Here is a 17987-nt window from a genome sequence, read left to right on the forward strand (position 1 = left end):
AGCCTAGAGTTCCTTTCAGAAGCGTCGAACCTAGGTTGGGGAGCTCTTTTGGGTTTAAAAGAAGTGTCAGGTACCTGGTCTCAGGAACAGCAAAACTGGCACATCAACGTAAAAGAGTTACAGGTGATATTTCTGGGCCTACAGTGCTTTGCTTCAGAAATTCGGGGGAGGACAGTAGCATTGCATTCAGACAGCACAACGGCACTGGCACACATCAAGATACAAGGGGGAACCCACTCTTTCTCCCTGTACGAAGCGGCAAGGGGTCTTCTTCTTTGGTTACACCAGAACGACACTCAAGTGACAACGCGTTTTATCCAGGGGAGACTCAATGTTCTGGTGGACGAATTGAGCCATCAGAGACAGATCCATCCCACAGTATGGACATTAGACCCATTAGTTTGCCTGGATCTGTTGAAGCTCTGGGGGAAACCCATGATAGATTTGTTCGTGTCCTCCAGGAATCACTGACTTCCTCTCTTCTGCTCACCAGTACAAGACCCTTTGGCAAGGGTGACCGATGCAATGTTGCAGGACTGGTCAAACAAAGACCTGTATGCCTTTCCCCCATTCAGTTTAGTGAGACAAGTCATCAGTAAATTCCGGTCTCATCAAAACCTGTCCATGATCTTGATAGCCTCCTTCTGGCCAGCAAAAGAGTGGTTCCCGGCTCTGATAGAACTTCTTTCGGACTTCCCAAGACTGCTTCCACAGAAACAACAACTTCTCAGGCAACCTCACTTCTGACGGTTCAACCAAAACCTGTCTTCTGTGGCCCTAACAGGATTCAAACTGTTAGGCGACTGCTCCGAAAGAAGGGCTTTTCAAGAGCAGCTGCAGACGCGACCGCGAAATGTAGAAGACAGTCATCAGATAATGTCTACCAGGCTAAATGGTCCATCTTCAGGTCTTGGTGCAGATGAAATAACGTGTCCTCTTCTAATACCTCTGTAGCAGAAATAGCGGACTTTGTTCTGTTCCTACGCTCCACTAAAGGACTTTCCACCTCTACCATTAAAGGCTACAGCACCATGCTTAGCTCAGTATTAATCCATAAAGGAATGGACTTATTGTCTAACCAGGATTTGTCCGACCTTTACTGTCCTGGAACTTAGACGTGGTAAGTGGCTGGCCAGTTCACGTTTTGAGCCCATGCAATCTATCTCTTTAAGGGATCTAACCAGGAAAACTCGTTTTCTGGTCGCCTTGGCCACTGCCAAAAGATCCAGTGAAATCTATGCTTTGGACAGAAATATCGGATTTTCTCAGGGGAATTTAGTTTGCTCCTTTTCCCTAGGCTTTTTAGCTAAGAATGATTCGCCATCGAATCCATGGCCTCATTCTTTTACGATCAAGAGCTTGTCCAAGACAGTAGGGCCGTCTGAAGAAGAAAGAACTCTCTGTCCAGTAAGGGCCCTTAAGTTTTATCTTCACAGAACAAAGGACATTTGTGGTACTTCAAGGAACCTTTGGTGTTCTGTGAAATATCCCTCTTGACCCTTGTCTAAGAATGCCCTGGCATTTTTTCTCAGGAGCTTGATTTCGGAAACAATTCCATGGTGAACGAAGACCCTCTCCTCTTACAAGGTAAAACCCCATGAGATAAGAGCGGTCGCTACGTCTTTGGCATTTAAACGCAATTTATCCCTCACGTCAATTGTGCAAGTGACGTTTTGGAAGTGTAAGTCGGTGTTTGCATCACATTACTTAAGAGATATCGAAACTACTTATGATCAGTGCAGTACCTTGGGTCTGTTTTATGTGGCTGGCGTGGTGTTGGGGGAGGAAACGTAGAAAGCAATGTCCTTTCTTTAATCTCTTCGCCTTGCTTAGGGCGTTGAGTTTTTTGGGAAGCCTGGGAGTACTGTGTACTTGGAGTACCCTCCAGCCTTTTGGTTTAAATGGCTATGGCTGGGTATTGGTGTTTTTAATTTGGTTTTTGGTGGTTATGGAGACTATTTACTTTGGTTATTTTGTGTGGTACTGTGCCCTGGACAGGGGCATCTTGTTGTAATTTGCTTAGTCCATCGCTACAAAGCACCCACTGTAGTAGTAGGCCCTCAAGGCGTTACCACCTTGCCTCTACTGGATGAGCGCCAACCAGAGGCAGTATCTACCTGTAGCGGCTCTGTTATCAGGTAAGGTTCAACAACATTGATTCAATGTTAGCAAATTTCTATTCTCAAACTCATTGCTATTAATAATGTTTTGGGGTAGATATATCCAACATTCCTACCTCCATTCAATGTGGGAATCAGCTGTGTAATTACTGGGTAAGTTACTTATGTAAAAATGACATTTTTATTATAAAATAAAGTTTTATATATACTTACCCAGTAATTACATGATCGGAGCCTACCCGCCTCCCCTCACTTGGACATAAGGCCATAAATAAATTGAAGCTCTTTGCTATGTTGTACCTCTTCTTACACCCGAAAGTGGACAGGGCATCTCGCCATAACCAAAACAAGTTGGCGTGACCCACAGTTTCAAAATTTTAAGCTGCCGGTCAAAAGAAACTAATAGCTATGTAATTACTGGGTAAGTATAAATAAAAATTTATTTTATTATAAAAATGTCATTTTTTCTTTCCATATTATATAGATTTTCCACTGTTGCCAGAGATATTTTCCTTTAGGATAAAGAATTTGTAAATGTAAAAATTGTTTTTAATTTTGCAACCCAGTTTATAAAATTGCCCAATGCTGTATAGGAGTCTGTGATATTTAAACTATTTTAAGATAGATTTGTGTGTGGAAGCATTTTTTTTATATTTTGCAACATTCAGTTGTGCATGATAGAGGCTCATTGTGCCCTATATGTAGAGGATTCCAAATTTGTTGCTGCTGTTGGATTTGGAACTGTGCACAGAGGAAAAATATAGTGGATATTTACCCATTCTTCATTTTTTCTATAAATTGTCAGAGTTTTGAGTAGTTTTTAATGAGATGTTAACCACAATAAGAATTTTTAGAAGTTTTAGTGGTATTTGAGGACTTTCAGTTGCTTGGAAAGTTTAATACCTAGCATACTTTATTTTCATTATTAAATATTAAGAGCAAGTATTACTATTGGAGCATAGAGGCTAGGCAGTTCATGTTTTGTTAATTGCCAGATTGTGTATGTTTAGTTGGCAATTAACAAAACATGAACTGCCTGGCCTCTATGCTCCAGTAATAATACTTGCTCTTAATATTTAATAATGAAAATAAAGTATGCTAGGTATTAAATTTTCCCAGCAACTGAAGGTCCTCACATACCACTAAAACTTCTAAAAGTTCTTATTGCGGTGTCATTACAAGAAATTCAGTGTTATGAGACAGCAAAAGACCTTTTTGGTAGAGGTAAAATAAAGGATACAGGCAGCATTGTGATAGGTAGAAATCTGATGATGCTGGAAGTTAAAAGTTTAGCTCTCTCATAGATGTCGAGATGCCCCTATGCTGCCTACATATTGGCCACATGCTGAAGTAATAGGTGGGTAACCTCAACAATTTTGTGCTGATTGCCTTGTCCTCTTCAGTGAAGTTAGTTAAGTGTCCCACTTGTGAGTATTATTGAAAATATCTCCTTTCTGGTTGTTGGTGTTAGAGGGGAGAATTTTATAAATTTATAAAAAAAAATTTTCTCATTACTGACTGCAGTTGGTGTGATGCCAGATTAATTCTTGTGTCACTAAGTTATAAAACACTCTTGGATTCTCACTTGCCTGATTTCAAGTCCTGGGGTCCAGGTTGCAAGCAGTTATTAAGTTAACCTGTAGGTGTAAATTGTTTACATCTGTCTTTTTTTCATAGATTTGAAGCTCTGAACACATTTCACATGACTGTAATATGTATAGCCACAGGAGCTTTTGAATCTCTGGTTTAGAATATGTTGGTGGATGTTGGAAATTCCTCTTGAGTTACATTTTCAGACAGATATGTTGCAGCTGAATTTAGTTTCTCATGCTCTTAACTTCATTATTTGTACAGTCAGAAAGAAGTTTTTTTTTTTTTTTTTTTTTGCTATACAGTAGAGCCCTGGTCCTCAACGCTACAGAAGAAGCGTCGAGATTCGATTTAGTCAAATTCCGAATCAATTTCTCCCATAAAAAATAACTGAAAATGGATTAATCCATTCCTGACCACCAGTCATTACCCCAACCTTGAATTTTTATACAAAATATTACACAAATTACAAGTAAATAAGTTCAGAGTTAAATAACTTACCGTATTAGAAGCACTTTTTACATATTTAAATGCTTACTGTACAAAAAAAATTGGCCTACGACCAATGCAGCCGTATTACTGATGGTAGACCGAGTGCCATAGGCTAGGCTAGGTAGCCTATAGGCACTACCAGAATGTACTGTAACGGGTACACACAAAAACTGTTGTTACTAATAATGACATTAAAAAACAAGCCTGATTATTATAGTAAATTAATAATACAGTGTATTAAAAATAAGCCAAATTACTGTATGTCTGTTATAAAATTAAGAAAAATTTCCTAAGTTATGTTAGCACTTGGCAGCTTGTGGCATGAGAGGATGTAAACAAACCAAAGTGCCATCCTGGTGGCATATCGCGGTACTAATTACTGTACATAAACGTTGTTTATGTTCATTATTAATTTATGGTAAATTTCATACAGAGTCTACTGTAAAACAACAGCAGCAGTGTGTGTGGACTTTATACGCTTTTAAATACACATGGGAAAAACGCCACCAACAACGCCAACTAGCGGCGGCTGACCGAAACACTTTTGTTTACAAACATCATATGATTCATCGGGTCAGATTCCGGTTTGTTGTTCGAGCTCTGACGCAAAATTTACTCAATATTTCGTGTCGAAACCCGATTATGTTAAGTTCTGGTACGGTCGAGGACCAGGGTTCTCCTGTACAGTATATGAAAGATCCTTTTATGAAAGGAGTTTTTTTTTTGCTATATATGAAAGATCCTTTTATACATACTGTACTAAAGTCATTGTCTTTTATGGCAAAAGAAGTAAGTAAACTGAATATATCAAATTAGGATGTAATTGCTTATGAATATTCTAGAGTTCACTTTTTGGGGTTCAACTGAAGTTAATATTTATGCAGTCAAAATTGTGTGTTGAAGTTAACTGGGAACAGAAATTTCTCTTCTTTTTGTAATTGAATATAAAAAAAAATCATAATGGAGAGTTTATAAAAACATAAAGGAGACTTAAAAAATCATAAAGGAGATTTATGAAATGGTGCTGTCTGTATTATTCCTTACCCAGCCCTTGTATGTGATTGCTTCTGTGAGTATATTTCTAAGTCCAGGCCTTATATAAGAGTGGGAGAGATGAGCAAATGATTGCAGTGAATTCATTTCATGTAGATTTTAAAGGATCAGTACATCATGACAGGTTCAACTCCAGACCACACTTTTCTCTGTTCTTCCCCCCCAAGTAATTTTAGTGTCCCACTTCTTCCCTTCAAGAACCACTGCTTATAGGGTTAGACAGACTGTCTCCACTTTCATATATCTTCTTTGCTCTCTACCTGAATTTCTGTCTGGTCTAGATCTTTATCATTGCCCTTTCTACATGATTTTCTAGGCTTTATTAATGGCAATTTTCTAGCCACTCCTCTATTACTTGTATCACTAACTGCTACTCACCTTTTCTCATTGCATGTCCAAGCTGTCAGTTTTTGAGGTTGCGTTCCATTTTCAAGCTTTTGTAAACCACATGTTTCTGTAATTTTCATATTTGTTACATGATCTTAACTCACTTCAGCCATGAATCTTAGCTCGCCATTTTCAAAGTCTCCATTTTCTTAGTAAGTACCCATGACTGCTGTGTAGAGTAGTACAGGCTTTAGACACATCATGAATTTTGCATGTGTTTACAGATGGGATACTCTTATTTACCTGTACTCTGGCAGTCTCTTTTCACTTTATACATGCCATCACTACTGTCATCTTCCTACCATCTCAATATCTGCTTCACATTTTAGAGTGAGTTATTACGGTATCAGAAATATTCTAATCTTTTAATGCCTGTCCTTCCACCGCAAGAATCACTTTCTCCCTCTCTTCTCCAGTTGGTCTTTTGTAAGCATTTCAGTTGTTGGAAATTGCTCGCCCAGTTTACATTGGCAGTCCTGAGCATCTCTTGTTAAACCAAAACTAAATACTGAATTAACCAGTACATCTCTTCTGCAGCAGCCACATATCCACTGTACTGACTGTACTATACCTTTGCTCCTTTTCCAGTCATCCTAATCTTTTTTTTGCGTGTACAGATTTCCATTCCTCTCTTCTGTTTTACTTTTCCATCTTCTAAACATCTGAACAACCTCATCATCCAATTCTATTAATTAATCCTAGGTCATCTTCATATAGCACCTCCCAGACAGTCTTTTCTGCCCTCCTTTGTAGTTTCCAACATTACTATTATAAATAAATAATAAAGGACTTGCTGATCCTTGATGGACACCAACATTTATATGAAATTTCTCTCATATATTTACCATTGTATTCACTCATATTCTTGTTTTATGGAATTGTAACATGTTAGAGTAATTAGTCTGAAGAACCCAGCTTATTTATTGCTCATGCAATTACTCATGTCAGATATCTCAGCATTTACAGTATATTAATAAATTTATATTTTAAATTGATATGTGTATGTCTCTTAAGTTTTGGGAGGAATTTTAAGCATGTGTGATTGGTATGTCGGAGGGTCATTCAAAAAATTCTAAGCCTTGCTCAGAAACCTTCACTTGAAAAGTTCTTTCATTATTTTTTAGCATAGTTTCCATTAACTTCAATGAATTTGCTTCATCGATGTTCAAATATTGCTAAGTCTTTGTGGAAGAAGGTTGAATGCTTGGCCTTCAAGTACTCCACAGCATTTCAAAGCCACTGGTTTAGAAGATTGGGAATTGCTTTTTGTTGAACACACATTGACCAATGGAATTTTCTTATTGGATGACCCCAGGTATTCTTTAATGATTTTCTGATCCCCTAACCGTGTGCTTGTTGACTTAGTGTCCCTTCTCTACTGGAACTTTGTGGGTTTTTGAAGAAGCTAGGTTTCTTCAAAATATATTCAGTTCATTTTTACCTGTTTTCAAAAATTCTTATATAGTTTTATGGAGTTAAGGTGTGAAAGTATATAAGAAATGTGCTTCATTTGAATGAATGTTTCTTGAAAAGTTATTACTATTTATCCTTTTTAGTCCAAATTTTTTTTTTTTTTTTTGCCTTTGATAATCAGTCATTTCATTGCCACTAAACAGAAATTAATCTGTCCATAAAAGAAAGGCTATTACATTGCTGACAAATAAAATCTTCCTCTAATTTTTGAGGTGGAGAACCGTGGTTTTTTCCATTGCTTTGGTTGAATTTAGGTCCAAAACTGTGAACCCATGTTTCCTCCTTGGTAACTCATTACTTTTAGAAGTTTTTTGGATCAGCCTAGAAAAGTCAGAGGTGTCCTGGGAGTAGGCAAAATGGAAAGCTGCTGTTCTGATTTTGTGGCATCCATCTTGCAGACAGTTTGCTTTGGGTGGTATGTACCAAGCCAAGCATAGATGCAGTGGTCTTGACTGTGTGTTGTTAAGTCACACAAACGTCGTCCAAAACCATGCAATGAAAATTCCCTTGTATTCATCAGTGGTAGATGTACTGGGGTGTCTCGACCAGCTGTCATCTTATGTGTAGTTCCTTCATCACTTAAATTTAACAACCACTTCTTAAATGTAGAATAAAAAGGGGAGTCATTGCCAGTTGAGATTCTGTCTCCTCCTGGATTTCCTCTGGGCTCTTACTTTTCTTTTGCATATGCATAATCGTAGTTGGGCCTTATATAATTCTAATTTGAGATGTTCTTGCACCAAATTACTTTCAAAGGCCCCGCCCATAATGTAATAAAGGTAGACAAATTAATTCTTCTGTATAGTCATATCAATAGTTGTAATATGCAGTCACCCCAGAAATTCTAGTTACTACTATTCTTTCTGGAAGATTGTAAGAACCTTCTGAACAACCTTCATATATTGTTAGGTGAGATCAACTGTTTATCTTTTTTCTTGAGCACAGAAATGAAATAAATTAGAAATTTTTGGAATCGCTGATCCTGCAGTTGCAACACCAGTTTTATGCTTTTTCATTATCTGTTGTAAATTAGGGGTATGAATCATAAGTAGTCATGAATTAAACATTTATCCAGTCTTGATTTCACTTACATGAAAAGTTGATTTAATGAGAGTTTTAAGTTGTCACCAATTTAATATTGCATATTTTGTATATTATACCCATTTAATCACTGCAATTTATTTATTGTTAAATTTCAGGCTAATAATGACACTTCAACAGACGAAGATACCCAGTCTAGTAACAAGAGAGCAGCACCAGTTGGAACGTTCACCCGTGGCGCAACCTTTACGCGGTCCCTCTCTCGTCCCAGTCCTGGTTGCCCACGCCCCCAAACCCCCAACAGTGCTCAAGGTCCATCAACTTCTCGCCCACGCACACCAGCCTCATCAGAACCTTCACAGCCAGCCAAAAGGGCAGCTCCACTTCAGCGCACACCAAGCCACACCGTAAGTCTTGAGTTGTTTCATTTTGCTGAAGTTGCTTGCTTCCATTTTAAAATTGAAGACTTTCTTATGTCAACATACAGACTGTCTTGACTAACAACATATTCAACTTAGGTTCAACTGCACTCACTTTATCTGATATATTTAAGTAATGAATGAAAAAATAACGTTGCTTTATTAATAAATTTTAAAAAATTATAAATAGTAGTTGGCCAAGAATACTATTCTGAGAAACACCAGATTATTTTCGTATAGTGGCCATCAGCAATTATCCTTTACAAGTGTTTAGTTAAAAATACAAGTATAAAACTACACCAAGAAATGCTCCCTCAACTACCACCTGTCTTGATTTTATGAACTATATTTAGCCTTAGGAAGTCAAGACTGATCATAAGAACTTAATAATAAAAATCTAGGGATTTATGTACAGCACGGGAAGTAGAAAGGAGAATTACAAGCATCCAGGCCCTTGTAAAAGCCAAACTGTAAACTAGGGAACAGATGAATCTTTTCAACAGTGTCATTCCAAAATATTACCAAAATACATTTAAAAACTTTAGGCAAGTAATACTGAAGGTAAGGAAACTGGCTGACAATTAGCAGGTCATGAGCTACCTCTCCCACATTTGGCCAGTGGAGTACAGGATATTATTAAATCTTCTCATGTGTGAAAAGCATCCCTTCACAAAAATAAGACATTAGTCAATAAAAGTAGCAACCAAGTCAAATAAAAGATACCTGTTTTCAAGGGACCATAAAACTAAACTAGTTTTAGCATCTGGAAATTGTAAAATATGGCATAATTATAATAAGGTTTTAATTACTCTACTTATTGTCAAACATAACCAAAAAGGTTGTCTTTTCCACTGGACATTGACATATGTAGCACTCAATTAAATTAGACTAAGTTTGTACTCATTATCTACTTTCAGTGTTATTTTAGTTCATGGTCAATGTTATGTCAAATATCCTTATTTAGATCTTGAAAGCATCTCTCAGTTTACTTTGGTAATGGGTAATAGTGCTCGCTTAGCTTTCTATTTAAAGAACTTTAAAGCTGCCATGGCACCTGTCACTTGTTCAGTCAAATAGGTAAATTTTATAGAGTAAAATATAATAACTGGTGCAAGTATTGGCCAGCTTATTCTTTTCAGATGAGCTGGACCAGTTGATATGAGAGATGATAATTTGTTACCACTATGCTAGCCCAACACTACTTAATTAGTCACACATGGTACCTTTTGATATGAAATATTTTTTAGGATAAAGAAGATTGAATTGCGGTGTATTAAAAAGGAATTCATGTTCTTTCTCATGTCTGAAAGCTTCTACTTGCAATAAAAAAGATTGCTTGTAATTAGCCTAAACAAAAGAGCATATATAACCAGCTTCTTGAATTCTGAGTAAAGTAAGCTATGACCTAGTTTCTCTTGGAAACTGCCAAGATTCATATACCAGCTTCATAGTTATGAAAGAGATAGGGGAACTAGAAAATGACAATTGGAGTGGAAGAATGGGGGAGGTAATGAAGCAAACAACGAAGGAGGAGATGTCAGATTAAGTAGTTAATAATACATATTGAGAATGCAGATGTGGGTATGTTAGATCAACTGAAGTAGAACCCAAAATGATGACTAAACCCTGTCATTTAGATCTAGAGTTGTACAGTATTTGTCAAAATAAGGTGCCCAGATTGTTAATAAATTTAAATTTAGGAGCATAAGTACCATTTGTCTAAAACATAGCCTTGTTAACAGTAAAGTTATATCAAGAAGTTTTAATTCATATACTGTACTGTACTATATAAATACACTCGCTCATTTCAGTAACTTCTGCAGTGCCAAGAACATATTCCTTGTGAATTTTGTGGTTCGCCTATAATATTACATGATGCAGCACAATGTTTTTGGTTTAATTACTTATAATAATTTTAATTAAATGAACGTATTTGGCAGTATCTTGAGTGCAATTATAGAGGTTTGTTGGCTCCTGTTGGTAATAACTCTGGAGGTGTTTAGATTTTTGGGGCAGATATGAAAAACAATAATACTGCACATTCAGATTGCCCTTACAGATTAGTGGTATACCAATGATGGGTGAATACTGGAAAGTTTAAATAACTAACATGTTTGTTTTAGTTTATGGTAAGTGTTTATTCTTCTAAAACCACGGGTAAATTTTTCTTTCGTAAGCTCTTTAAATATTTCTTTTTGGACATGCAAAATTTTATAAATTGCTTTATTTCCTGATACCCTCTGTGATAGTAATCTTTTTGGGTTTAAAATTGTTACTCCATCCCATTAAATTCAGTATGGTTCTGATCCTTAGTAACAAAAGATTTTTACCTTTGTATTTCGCCTCTCCCCATTTTCGTGGATGAAGATACCAGGCGAGTTTTAATGAGTTGCCGGGTTGTTATTTGGCATCAGCCTTGGATTTTGCTTTTAAATAAAGTTTGTTATTTTACCGAGAAGTTGGGTTTATGAATGAGAAGCTTCTTTGTAGGCTTTCATTTGTACACCATGTACAAGGGACAAAACTTCTCAAGAAAGCCGACCAGTTACAAATTAAGTACAGAATGTGTTTTTGCTATGTAATGATTAATATTTTACTGGCTCTTGCAGTTCTTTTATTAGGAAATGCTACATTTCATGCAACTACGCAATGATTTTTGCTATTAGAATGTTCTGTTCCACTTAGGAAAGCATCAGAGCATTTTATCCATGCAGCGCTCTTTTTATATAACATTGGTCATACTAACATACAGATATTATTTTCTTGTAATCCTTAGTTTGGCTTTTTTCCTAATAATCAATATGGCTCATGTAAAATGGCTTATTTTTCTTTTTTTTATACATGCCTTGTAATCAGCATCTAGAATGTAGCCTAATTGCTGTCCTATGGGATCTATACAGTAACTTGATGCTTCTGATGTTTTAGACCACAGGAAGCTCAGCCTCAGAAGATGAAATCTCAAACAGAAAATGCAATTCAGCTCCAAGAGGTCAAACATTATCCTCTCTAAATGAGGGTTCAGGAGATGGTTCTAAGGTTTGGGCTTGTGTTCAATTTTTTCTTCACTGTTATAGTTTATCACAGTAAAACTTTCTTATAAGAACTTGTTAAAGCTTTTCAACTTCAACTTTATTACTTTGGAATTAATCTTAGTTGAAAATACCATAATTTATGTAATTACATACTTTAAAATAATGAGTGTTACTATTTCAGTTTGCTCGAACGCAATCGGCGGATTTACGGTCAAGGACCCCAACGAGGCGTTCGGAAGTACGAGGCACTATTACAAGCAATCTGAGGTCAACCCGCAGTCAACGCGAAGTCCAGTCCTCAGCCCCTAATCTTACTGAGACTAGTTCCCCTACATCACATGTACCTAAAACTGAAAAAATTGAGCCACGTAAGCAGGTTGATGCTAGAAATGGTAATATAATTGCCCGTTCAAGAAGTGCAGTAATGGGCCGAGCAGCAAGATCACCAATGAGGGAATCTGGTCGTAATCATGGAATGATGAGTGGTAGAGGAACTAGTCCATCCTCTTCACGTACCTTGACTTCCAGTGCCACAGACCTTCGAAGTAGATCATGTAGTGTTGCAAATAAAAAAATAGATAGTACTGCCACCCCTCCAATGGTTGGCAGTCGTTCAAATACATTTTCAAAGGATGGTTCAGCATCTAATAGAAAATCCATTGTTCCCTAATTAGTTGTAGTGCACTATATATAATGCCAGTCTAAGTATGCTGTTTGGTATATTCTTTAAGAATTAAGTTGATAAAAACCAATATTGGGAAATGAGATATTCCAGTACAATCGTGTATAAATACATAAACATCTAGCTGAAATGCTTTTCTCACTACAGTATATTCTAATATTTCTGTGCCATAGCTGTATTCTGTATCATATTAGTATGAGTAGTTTCATCTCTTAGCCCCTCGGAATATGTTAATCATTCATGTTCCACTTAGTCTTGACTGCTGTTGCCAGTAGTTATCCCATATTTTTTTCTAGTCAGCCTGGTACGGGATCTTCCTGTAAGAATTGTGTGTCCTGTGTGAATTGGGATTTCGGAGCCATATTCAGCAGACATGACAATTGTTTTTCATTTTTATGCATGGCTCTTCATTAACAGACGTAATACTTTGCTTTGTATGTATTGTATTTAGAAAATTTGTTTACTGCACTATATGAAAAAACAGTTGGTCACAGGGACTGTTGAATATTGAATTTATACAAATAAACAGATTTTCATATATTTCAAAGGGCCATATATAGTTTAACTCTTTTTGTAAGTACAGACTGTATAATGAATCTAGGTGCTTTGTAATTTCATATACTACTGTGTACCAAAGATGAGATTACAATCTTTGTTCTGCTGAGGTTGCTTTTCAGATGTCTGTGATATTTCCATATTAAGAATATTTTTTTGAATTACAGATAGGATAGCACAAGCACAAAAATATTATATATTTAGTTACTTTTCCATGCTTGTACATATGATCTTGCCATTGTCGGGGGTGAAGCTCAAGCTTACCTCTTTTAGAACCTTGGCTATATGCTGTTTTGGGGATCCTCATTTGGAGATAATTTTTAAGGAAACTTCATCTGGAAACCCTGTCCCCAAGTAAATTCATCATGATGTGTTTTTAGCTTTGCTTGCCAAGGCCAGGAAATGCAGGCTTGCCAAAATTCACTTCATGTACTTTGCGCCTTTACCTATAAATATTGTTGGAATATCATACTATATCTGCTTCTACACCTTCATTAAGTTCAGCTTTTTAATATATTGAAGGTCTATTTCATGTAAAGCCATTTTTTATAGCTGTCCCAATGGGCCAGTAAGCTTCTTTTAAGTAGTTTAATGTGCACTGGGCTGCTGTTTGTTTCTAGAAATTAGTTTGCGTAATGGATTGGCTTTGTTGTTTGAAGCTATTTCCTTGAAAATTCTTCCATTTCTTCCTTTCACAGGCTGTAACTTTTCAATTGTTTTTCCCAAATTATTTTACTGTTTAATAATTTTTCCACATATGCCTTTCACCTGTGTAAGAGATGTATCTTAAAAGATGTATCTTACACATTTTGTTTCTTGAGTGAATATTGGGCAGCTTAGATAGATGAAACTAGTACCGAATCGAAAAATCCAGCAAGCTAGTTACTTCACCAAACTCAGATTTTAATTTTGTGAGAGAAGTGAATATTTACAAATAGTAAATATTTACATGTAAGTCATCAGATTTTAATCAGGTCACAATTATCAGGAACGAAAGCCAAGTGTACTTTAACATAGAATGTGAAGTAGCCAGCAGATGTTAACCGATACATTTGCAAGCAGGTAAATTATTTCATTTTTCACTTCAAATAATTTCATGTCCTTTCTGGGAATCTTCATAGAAACAAAAAATATCAAATATCTTTTCTTAATTACAAATATAAAAATGTGATTGAAATGATTACTGTATAGTATGCAAAGCAAGAAAAACAGTATTAATGAGAATTTTTTTTTATAAAGGATTAATTTTTGTGTAAAATTAGGTTTATGATACAGGCAGAGCATACATTACACTGTGCAGCCACATTTAATGTTTGTTTTTGATTAGTGAGACCTAGAAGAGACACCATGTACCTAAAGTTTCAAACTACTTTTTTGAAATACAGTATTATGTTTACCAAGATAGCCTAACATGACAATAGTTAATACACATAAGTATGATAATGCTGAATGGCTCATTCAAACCTTGCATACCTTGTGACATTTTTACATTGTATGTATGCATGCATGCATCGGTTATTACAGTATTTACATTTAAATGTGAATGGTAAATTATTAGGATGAAATTTGTATTTCTCATTTTTTTTCTGTTTAACATCCTGATAAATACATATGACAAGATTTATGTTCTGTTGAACTGAATTATAGAATTGAAATAATGATCTTCAAATTATTTACCTAGAATGCATAATCAGATTATGTAATTTTGTGGGCAACCAAAAACGACAAATTTAAGTTATTTTCTATTTTTCATAGCTAACAAACCTGGATTTTAACTTTAGGATAAATCTTCTGGCACCTCATTTTTATTTTTCCTGACATACAAACCTGAGGTCTTTACTTATGGGCAATTTACTTTCAGCACAAGCTGGAACCAGCCATTTAACATAAAACAAGGTGGTTTTTGGTAGTTGGCTATTGACAATAGGGGAGGAAGCCCACCATCCAGTCGGTACACATTCACTTTACCTTTTGGCCCAGGTAGCAGAGTGAGGGGTGGCTAGAGATGGGCCATTTATGTAAAGACCTCAGGTGTGTATGTTAGGAAAAATACAAATTACTAAAAAAATTTGTCGTTTGTTCCTACACGAATACAAACCTTTGGTCTTTACACAAGGGAGACTTGCTTCTTGGTGGGAGGATTCTGACTGATGGTTACCCTCATCTGGGGCCTATCTTCCTGGTCATGTAAGAGCAAAGGAAGGAGACCCATCCCTCTGATCTGTTGAACATCACAGCCGGACTTCTGGGCATTTCAAATTAATGGAATGGAACATCATAAAAGGCTTGGATGAACCCAGTGTCAGAGACAATGAAGATGAAGATAAACCAGTGGGTTTGTTTGTTGTCAGTCCCTCTCTCCCTTTGCTAGAGAGGGTAGGACTTGCATCTATTTAAGTAATCCAAATTGAGCTAGGTTACAAATAGGATACTCAGTCATCTAGAACACCTGCACGTATTCCCATCTAGCACGCGACGGCTTGCTAACCGTCCCTCTACCCACTGGGACAGGAAGCGTATAAAAGACAAAAGGAGGAGGCCAGTCTCTCACACCCCCTCTTTTTTTGCAGCCGTACACCTTAGGCAAGATGCCACCTGTCCCTTAAGGGAGCCGGATGAGCTACATGACTGCTGAGCAGCCACCACAGAACTCAAGGAAAAAATGTCCAAGGATCTATGAGCAACGTCCTGAAGATAAAAGGTGAATGTGATCTGTCGTGACCACATTCCCGTTCCCAGTACCTATCCGACAGGTTCTTCCTGAATGTGAGGGACAGACCAATACCCCTGACCTTGTGAAATCTCACCCAGAACTACTGTTGCCTACCATGTCAGCTGTGGAATATGTCTGTTTGACCATCACACCAAGTCAAAAGAAATGGTGCTCTTGGACACCGCTTCTTGGCCAAGCTGGAATACTAACGAGGAGTCGTTGGCACTGAGGCTTGAGGGTCAGGTCCTTAGATTCAGAATGATCACATCCTGTTGACCACCCATCAAATCAGACAGAATGGTAGGAAGGCATAAGCCTCAGACTTGTACCATGGATGCGAAAGACGTCTCATACATGCCAACAGCATCTGGTGTTCCCAGGCAGTCATCCATCCCTGTACTGACCAGACCAAAGTTGCTTAATTTGCTGATTGGACGAGAAGCGGTGCTATGAACGTGGATGGCCGTTGGCTGTTTGTGCCCAAGGTCCGGAACAACAGAGCTGAACACTAACAGCTTCGGTGTGTCGAGATTGTAGGTCTAACTTGGCTGTCTTCCAAGGTCGAAAAATACTTTCAGAATGTCAAAGTGCCGAGACCAAATGTCCCTAACACCGACTCTAGTGACTGAACTTGTCTGTCTTTACATCCATCTTGCCTGGAATGCATCCGGTTGACCACTGTGCTGAGTGTACCCACCTGTGCAACTGCACGATCAAATTGAGGAGATGAAAGGACACCAGCCCCTTTTCTTGTTGACTATGGAACTACCGTGGTACTGTTGCTTATCAACACCATGGAGTGCCTATCCTCAGATCTTAAGGCTTTTGAATAGCTAAGAAGTTCCAGGGTACTGAAGTGCAGTTTAGGTTGGTTAGGAAGGGTTAAATACTAAACCTAATTCAACCTAACCTATTAAAGTGCAGGTGAGTGCTGTTCTGGTTAATGCCATGAGGCATGAAGTATCTCTGGAGGGGTGTGTGAACCGACCCCAAAAGGAGATTCCTATCTAACCATTAGGCTAAGCCCTGTCTCTCTTTTCTCTGAGAGAGGAAGAGAAGGGATGGCGAGTATCTTATCAAAGACCAGGAACCCTTCAATCTAAACTGAAGGGAATGAAGGAGACATTGTCCAAGAATGGCTTGCAACTGCCAAGCTGGTTGCCCTGTCGAGACAAGGACAACCTCACTTCTGTATCTAGCCACGCAGATACTTATTCTTGCTTGGGTGAGAGTTAGGACTTCTCAAGTCCATGCAACTCTCAGGCTGCAACCAAATCCAAGAAGTCGGTCCTTTCCTAGAGATGCTGCACGTGAGAGCTCACCAGGACCAATCGATCGTCAACAGACGTAAGGAGACACCCTGAACAAAAGTGCCCTAGTCGAAGCCAAGGTGAGAAGTCATGAGAATACTTGGGGAGAGGTTGGAAGCTCACAACAGCTGTCTGCTCTGAAGGGGTATGAAGTCCCTGGGAAAGAAGTGGAGGAACTTGAGGTATGATTGACGGGCGAGGATTCGGAAATACTTCTCCCTCAAACCCAATGAAGGAATCAAGTCAGACTCCTAATGGTTGCAAGTACAGTGTCTCGTTTTACTTTGAACAGAGTCTATTGAAACGGGTCAGGGAAGAAAGGTCTATGACTGGTTTCCAATTAAACTGTACTATTCAAAGCAATCTTTTATTGCATCTACTACTTATTGAAACTACCTGGATTTCTGAAGTAGACTGCCTCCACATTACTTTTCTTTAGATTTGTTTAACCTCATAATTTGTGATTCATGCTAATTGTGATTAATGGGTTTTTATATGAAACAATATAGTTTTAAAACCATTAATCAATCTCTAGTGCCTTCCTCCCTTTCTCTCACTCTTCCAGAAGAATGAGAGATGTTCCAGGCAGATGGTGACTGTGGGTGAGGTAGTGTGCAGTTGAAGCCTTTTTTTCTTTCAACTAACGTTGTATCAAGAATAAGGCTAATTATGTTTATTGGATTTTGAATACTTGTTTTGCTTTGGAAGCATAGCATTTAGATAATCCTTGGAAGCATAGTATTTAGATAATCCTAATGGCTTTGCCCCAGTAATATGGCATATGATGATTTTAATTTTGGGTATATCCAGTCTATTATCTTTTGTAGTTTGAAATTTTATAATTTCCCATTTATGTTAAATCTTGAGTTAAACATTAATAACCTTGTATATATGCAGTATTCTCCAACTGATGGGAACACAGTTGTTCCCCTTTCAATACAGGCGGTCCTCGGTTATCGGTGGGGGTTCTGTTCCCAAGGCGTGACGATAAGTGAAAATCCGCGATAACCGAAGATCAGCGCCTCTGTTAACTATGTATCAGCACCAATAAGTGGAAATCTGCAATTTTCGGCGCTGAGAATCACCAGTTTTCGTCGGTGATAACCTGGGATTGCCTGTA

At 37.6% G+C, this 17987-nt stretch overlaps 1 protein-coding gene across 6 annotated transcripts in view; it reads left to right on the forward strand.

Moving 5' to 3' along the window:
• LOC136849223 (serine-rich adhesin for platelets) overlaps positions 1 to 14503 on the forward strand; it is an 87247-nt gene extending 72744 nt beyond the window's left edge. For 4 of the 6 annotated variants that reach the window (XM_067122428.1, XM_067122425.1, XM_067122429.1 and 1 more), the window contains 3 exons: positions 8315 to 8563; positions 11501 to 11611; positions 11789 to 14503. In XM_067122428.1, coding sequence (XP_066978529.1) covers positions 8315 to 8563; positions 11501 to 11611; positions 11789 to 12277 — 849 coding nt within the window. In that variant the 3' untranslated portion in view covers positions 12278 to 14503. The remainder of the gene's footprint in view (positions 1 to 8314; positions 8564 to 11500; positions 11612 to 11788) is intronic. The other 2 variants (XM_067122431.1, XM_067122427.1) reach the window with 1 other exon arrangement.
• The last annotated feature ends 3484 nt before the right edge of the window (positions 14504 to 17987 follow it).

The sequence above is a fragment of the Macrobrachium rosenbergii genome, chromosome 20, assembly GCF_040412425.1.
Source record: "Macrobrachium rosenbergii isolate ZJJX-2024 chromosome 20, ASM4041242v1, whole genome shotgun sequence".
Lineage (NCBI taxonomy): Eukaryota > Metazoa > Arthropoda > Malacostraca > Decapoda > Palaemonidae > Macrobrachium > Macrobrachium rosenbergii.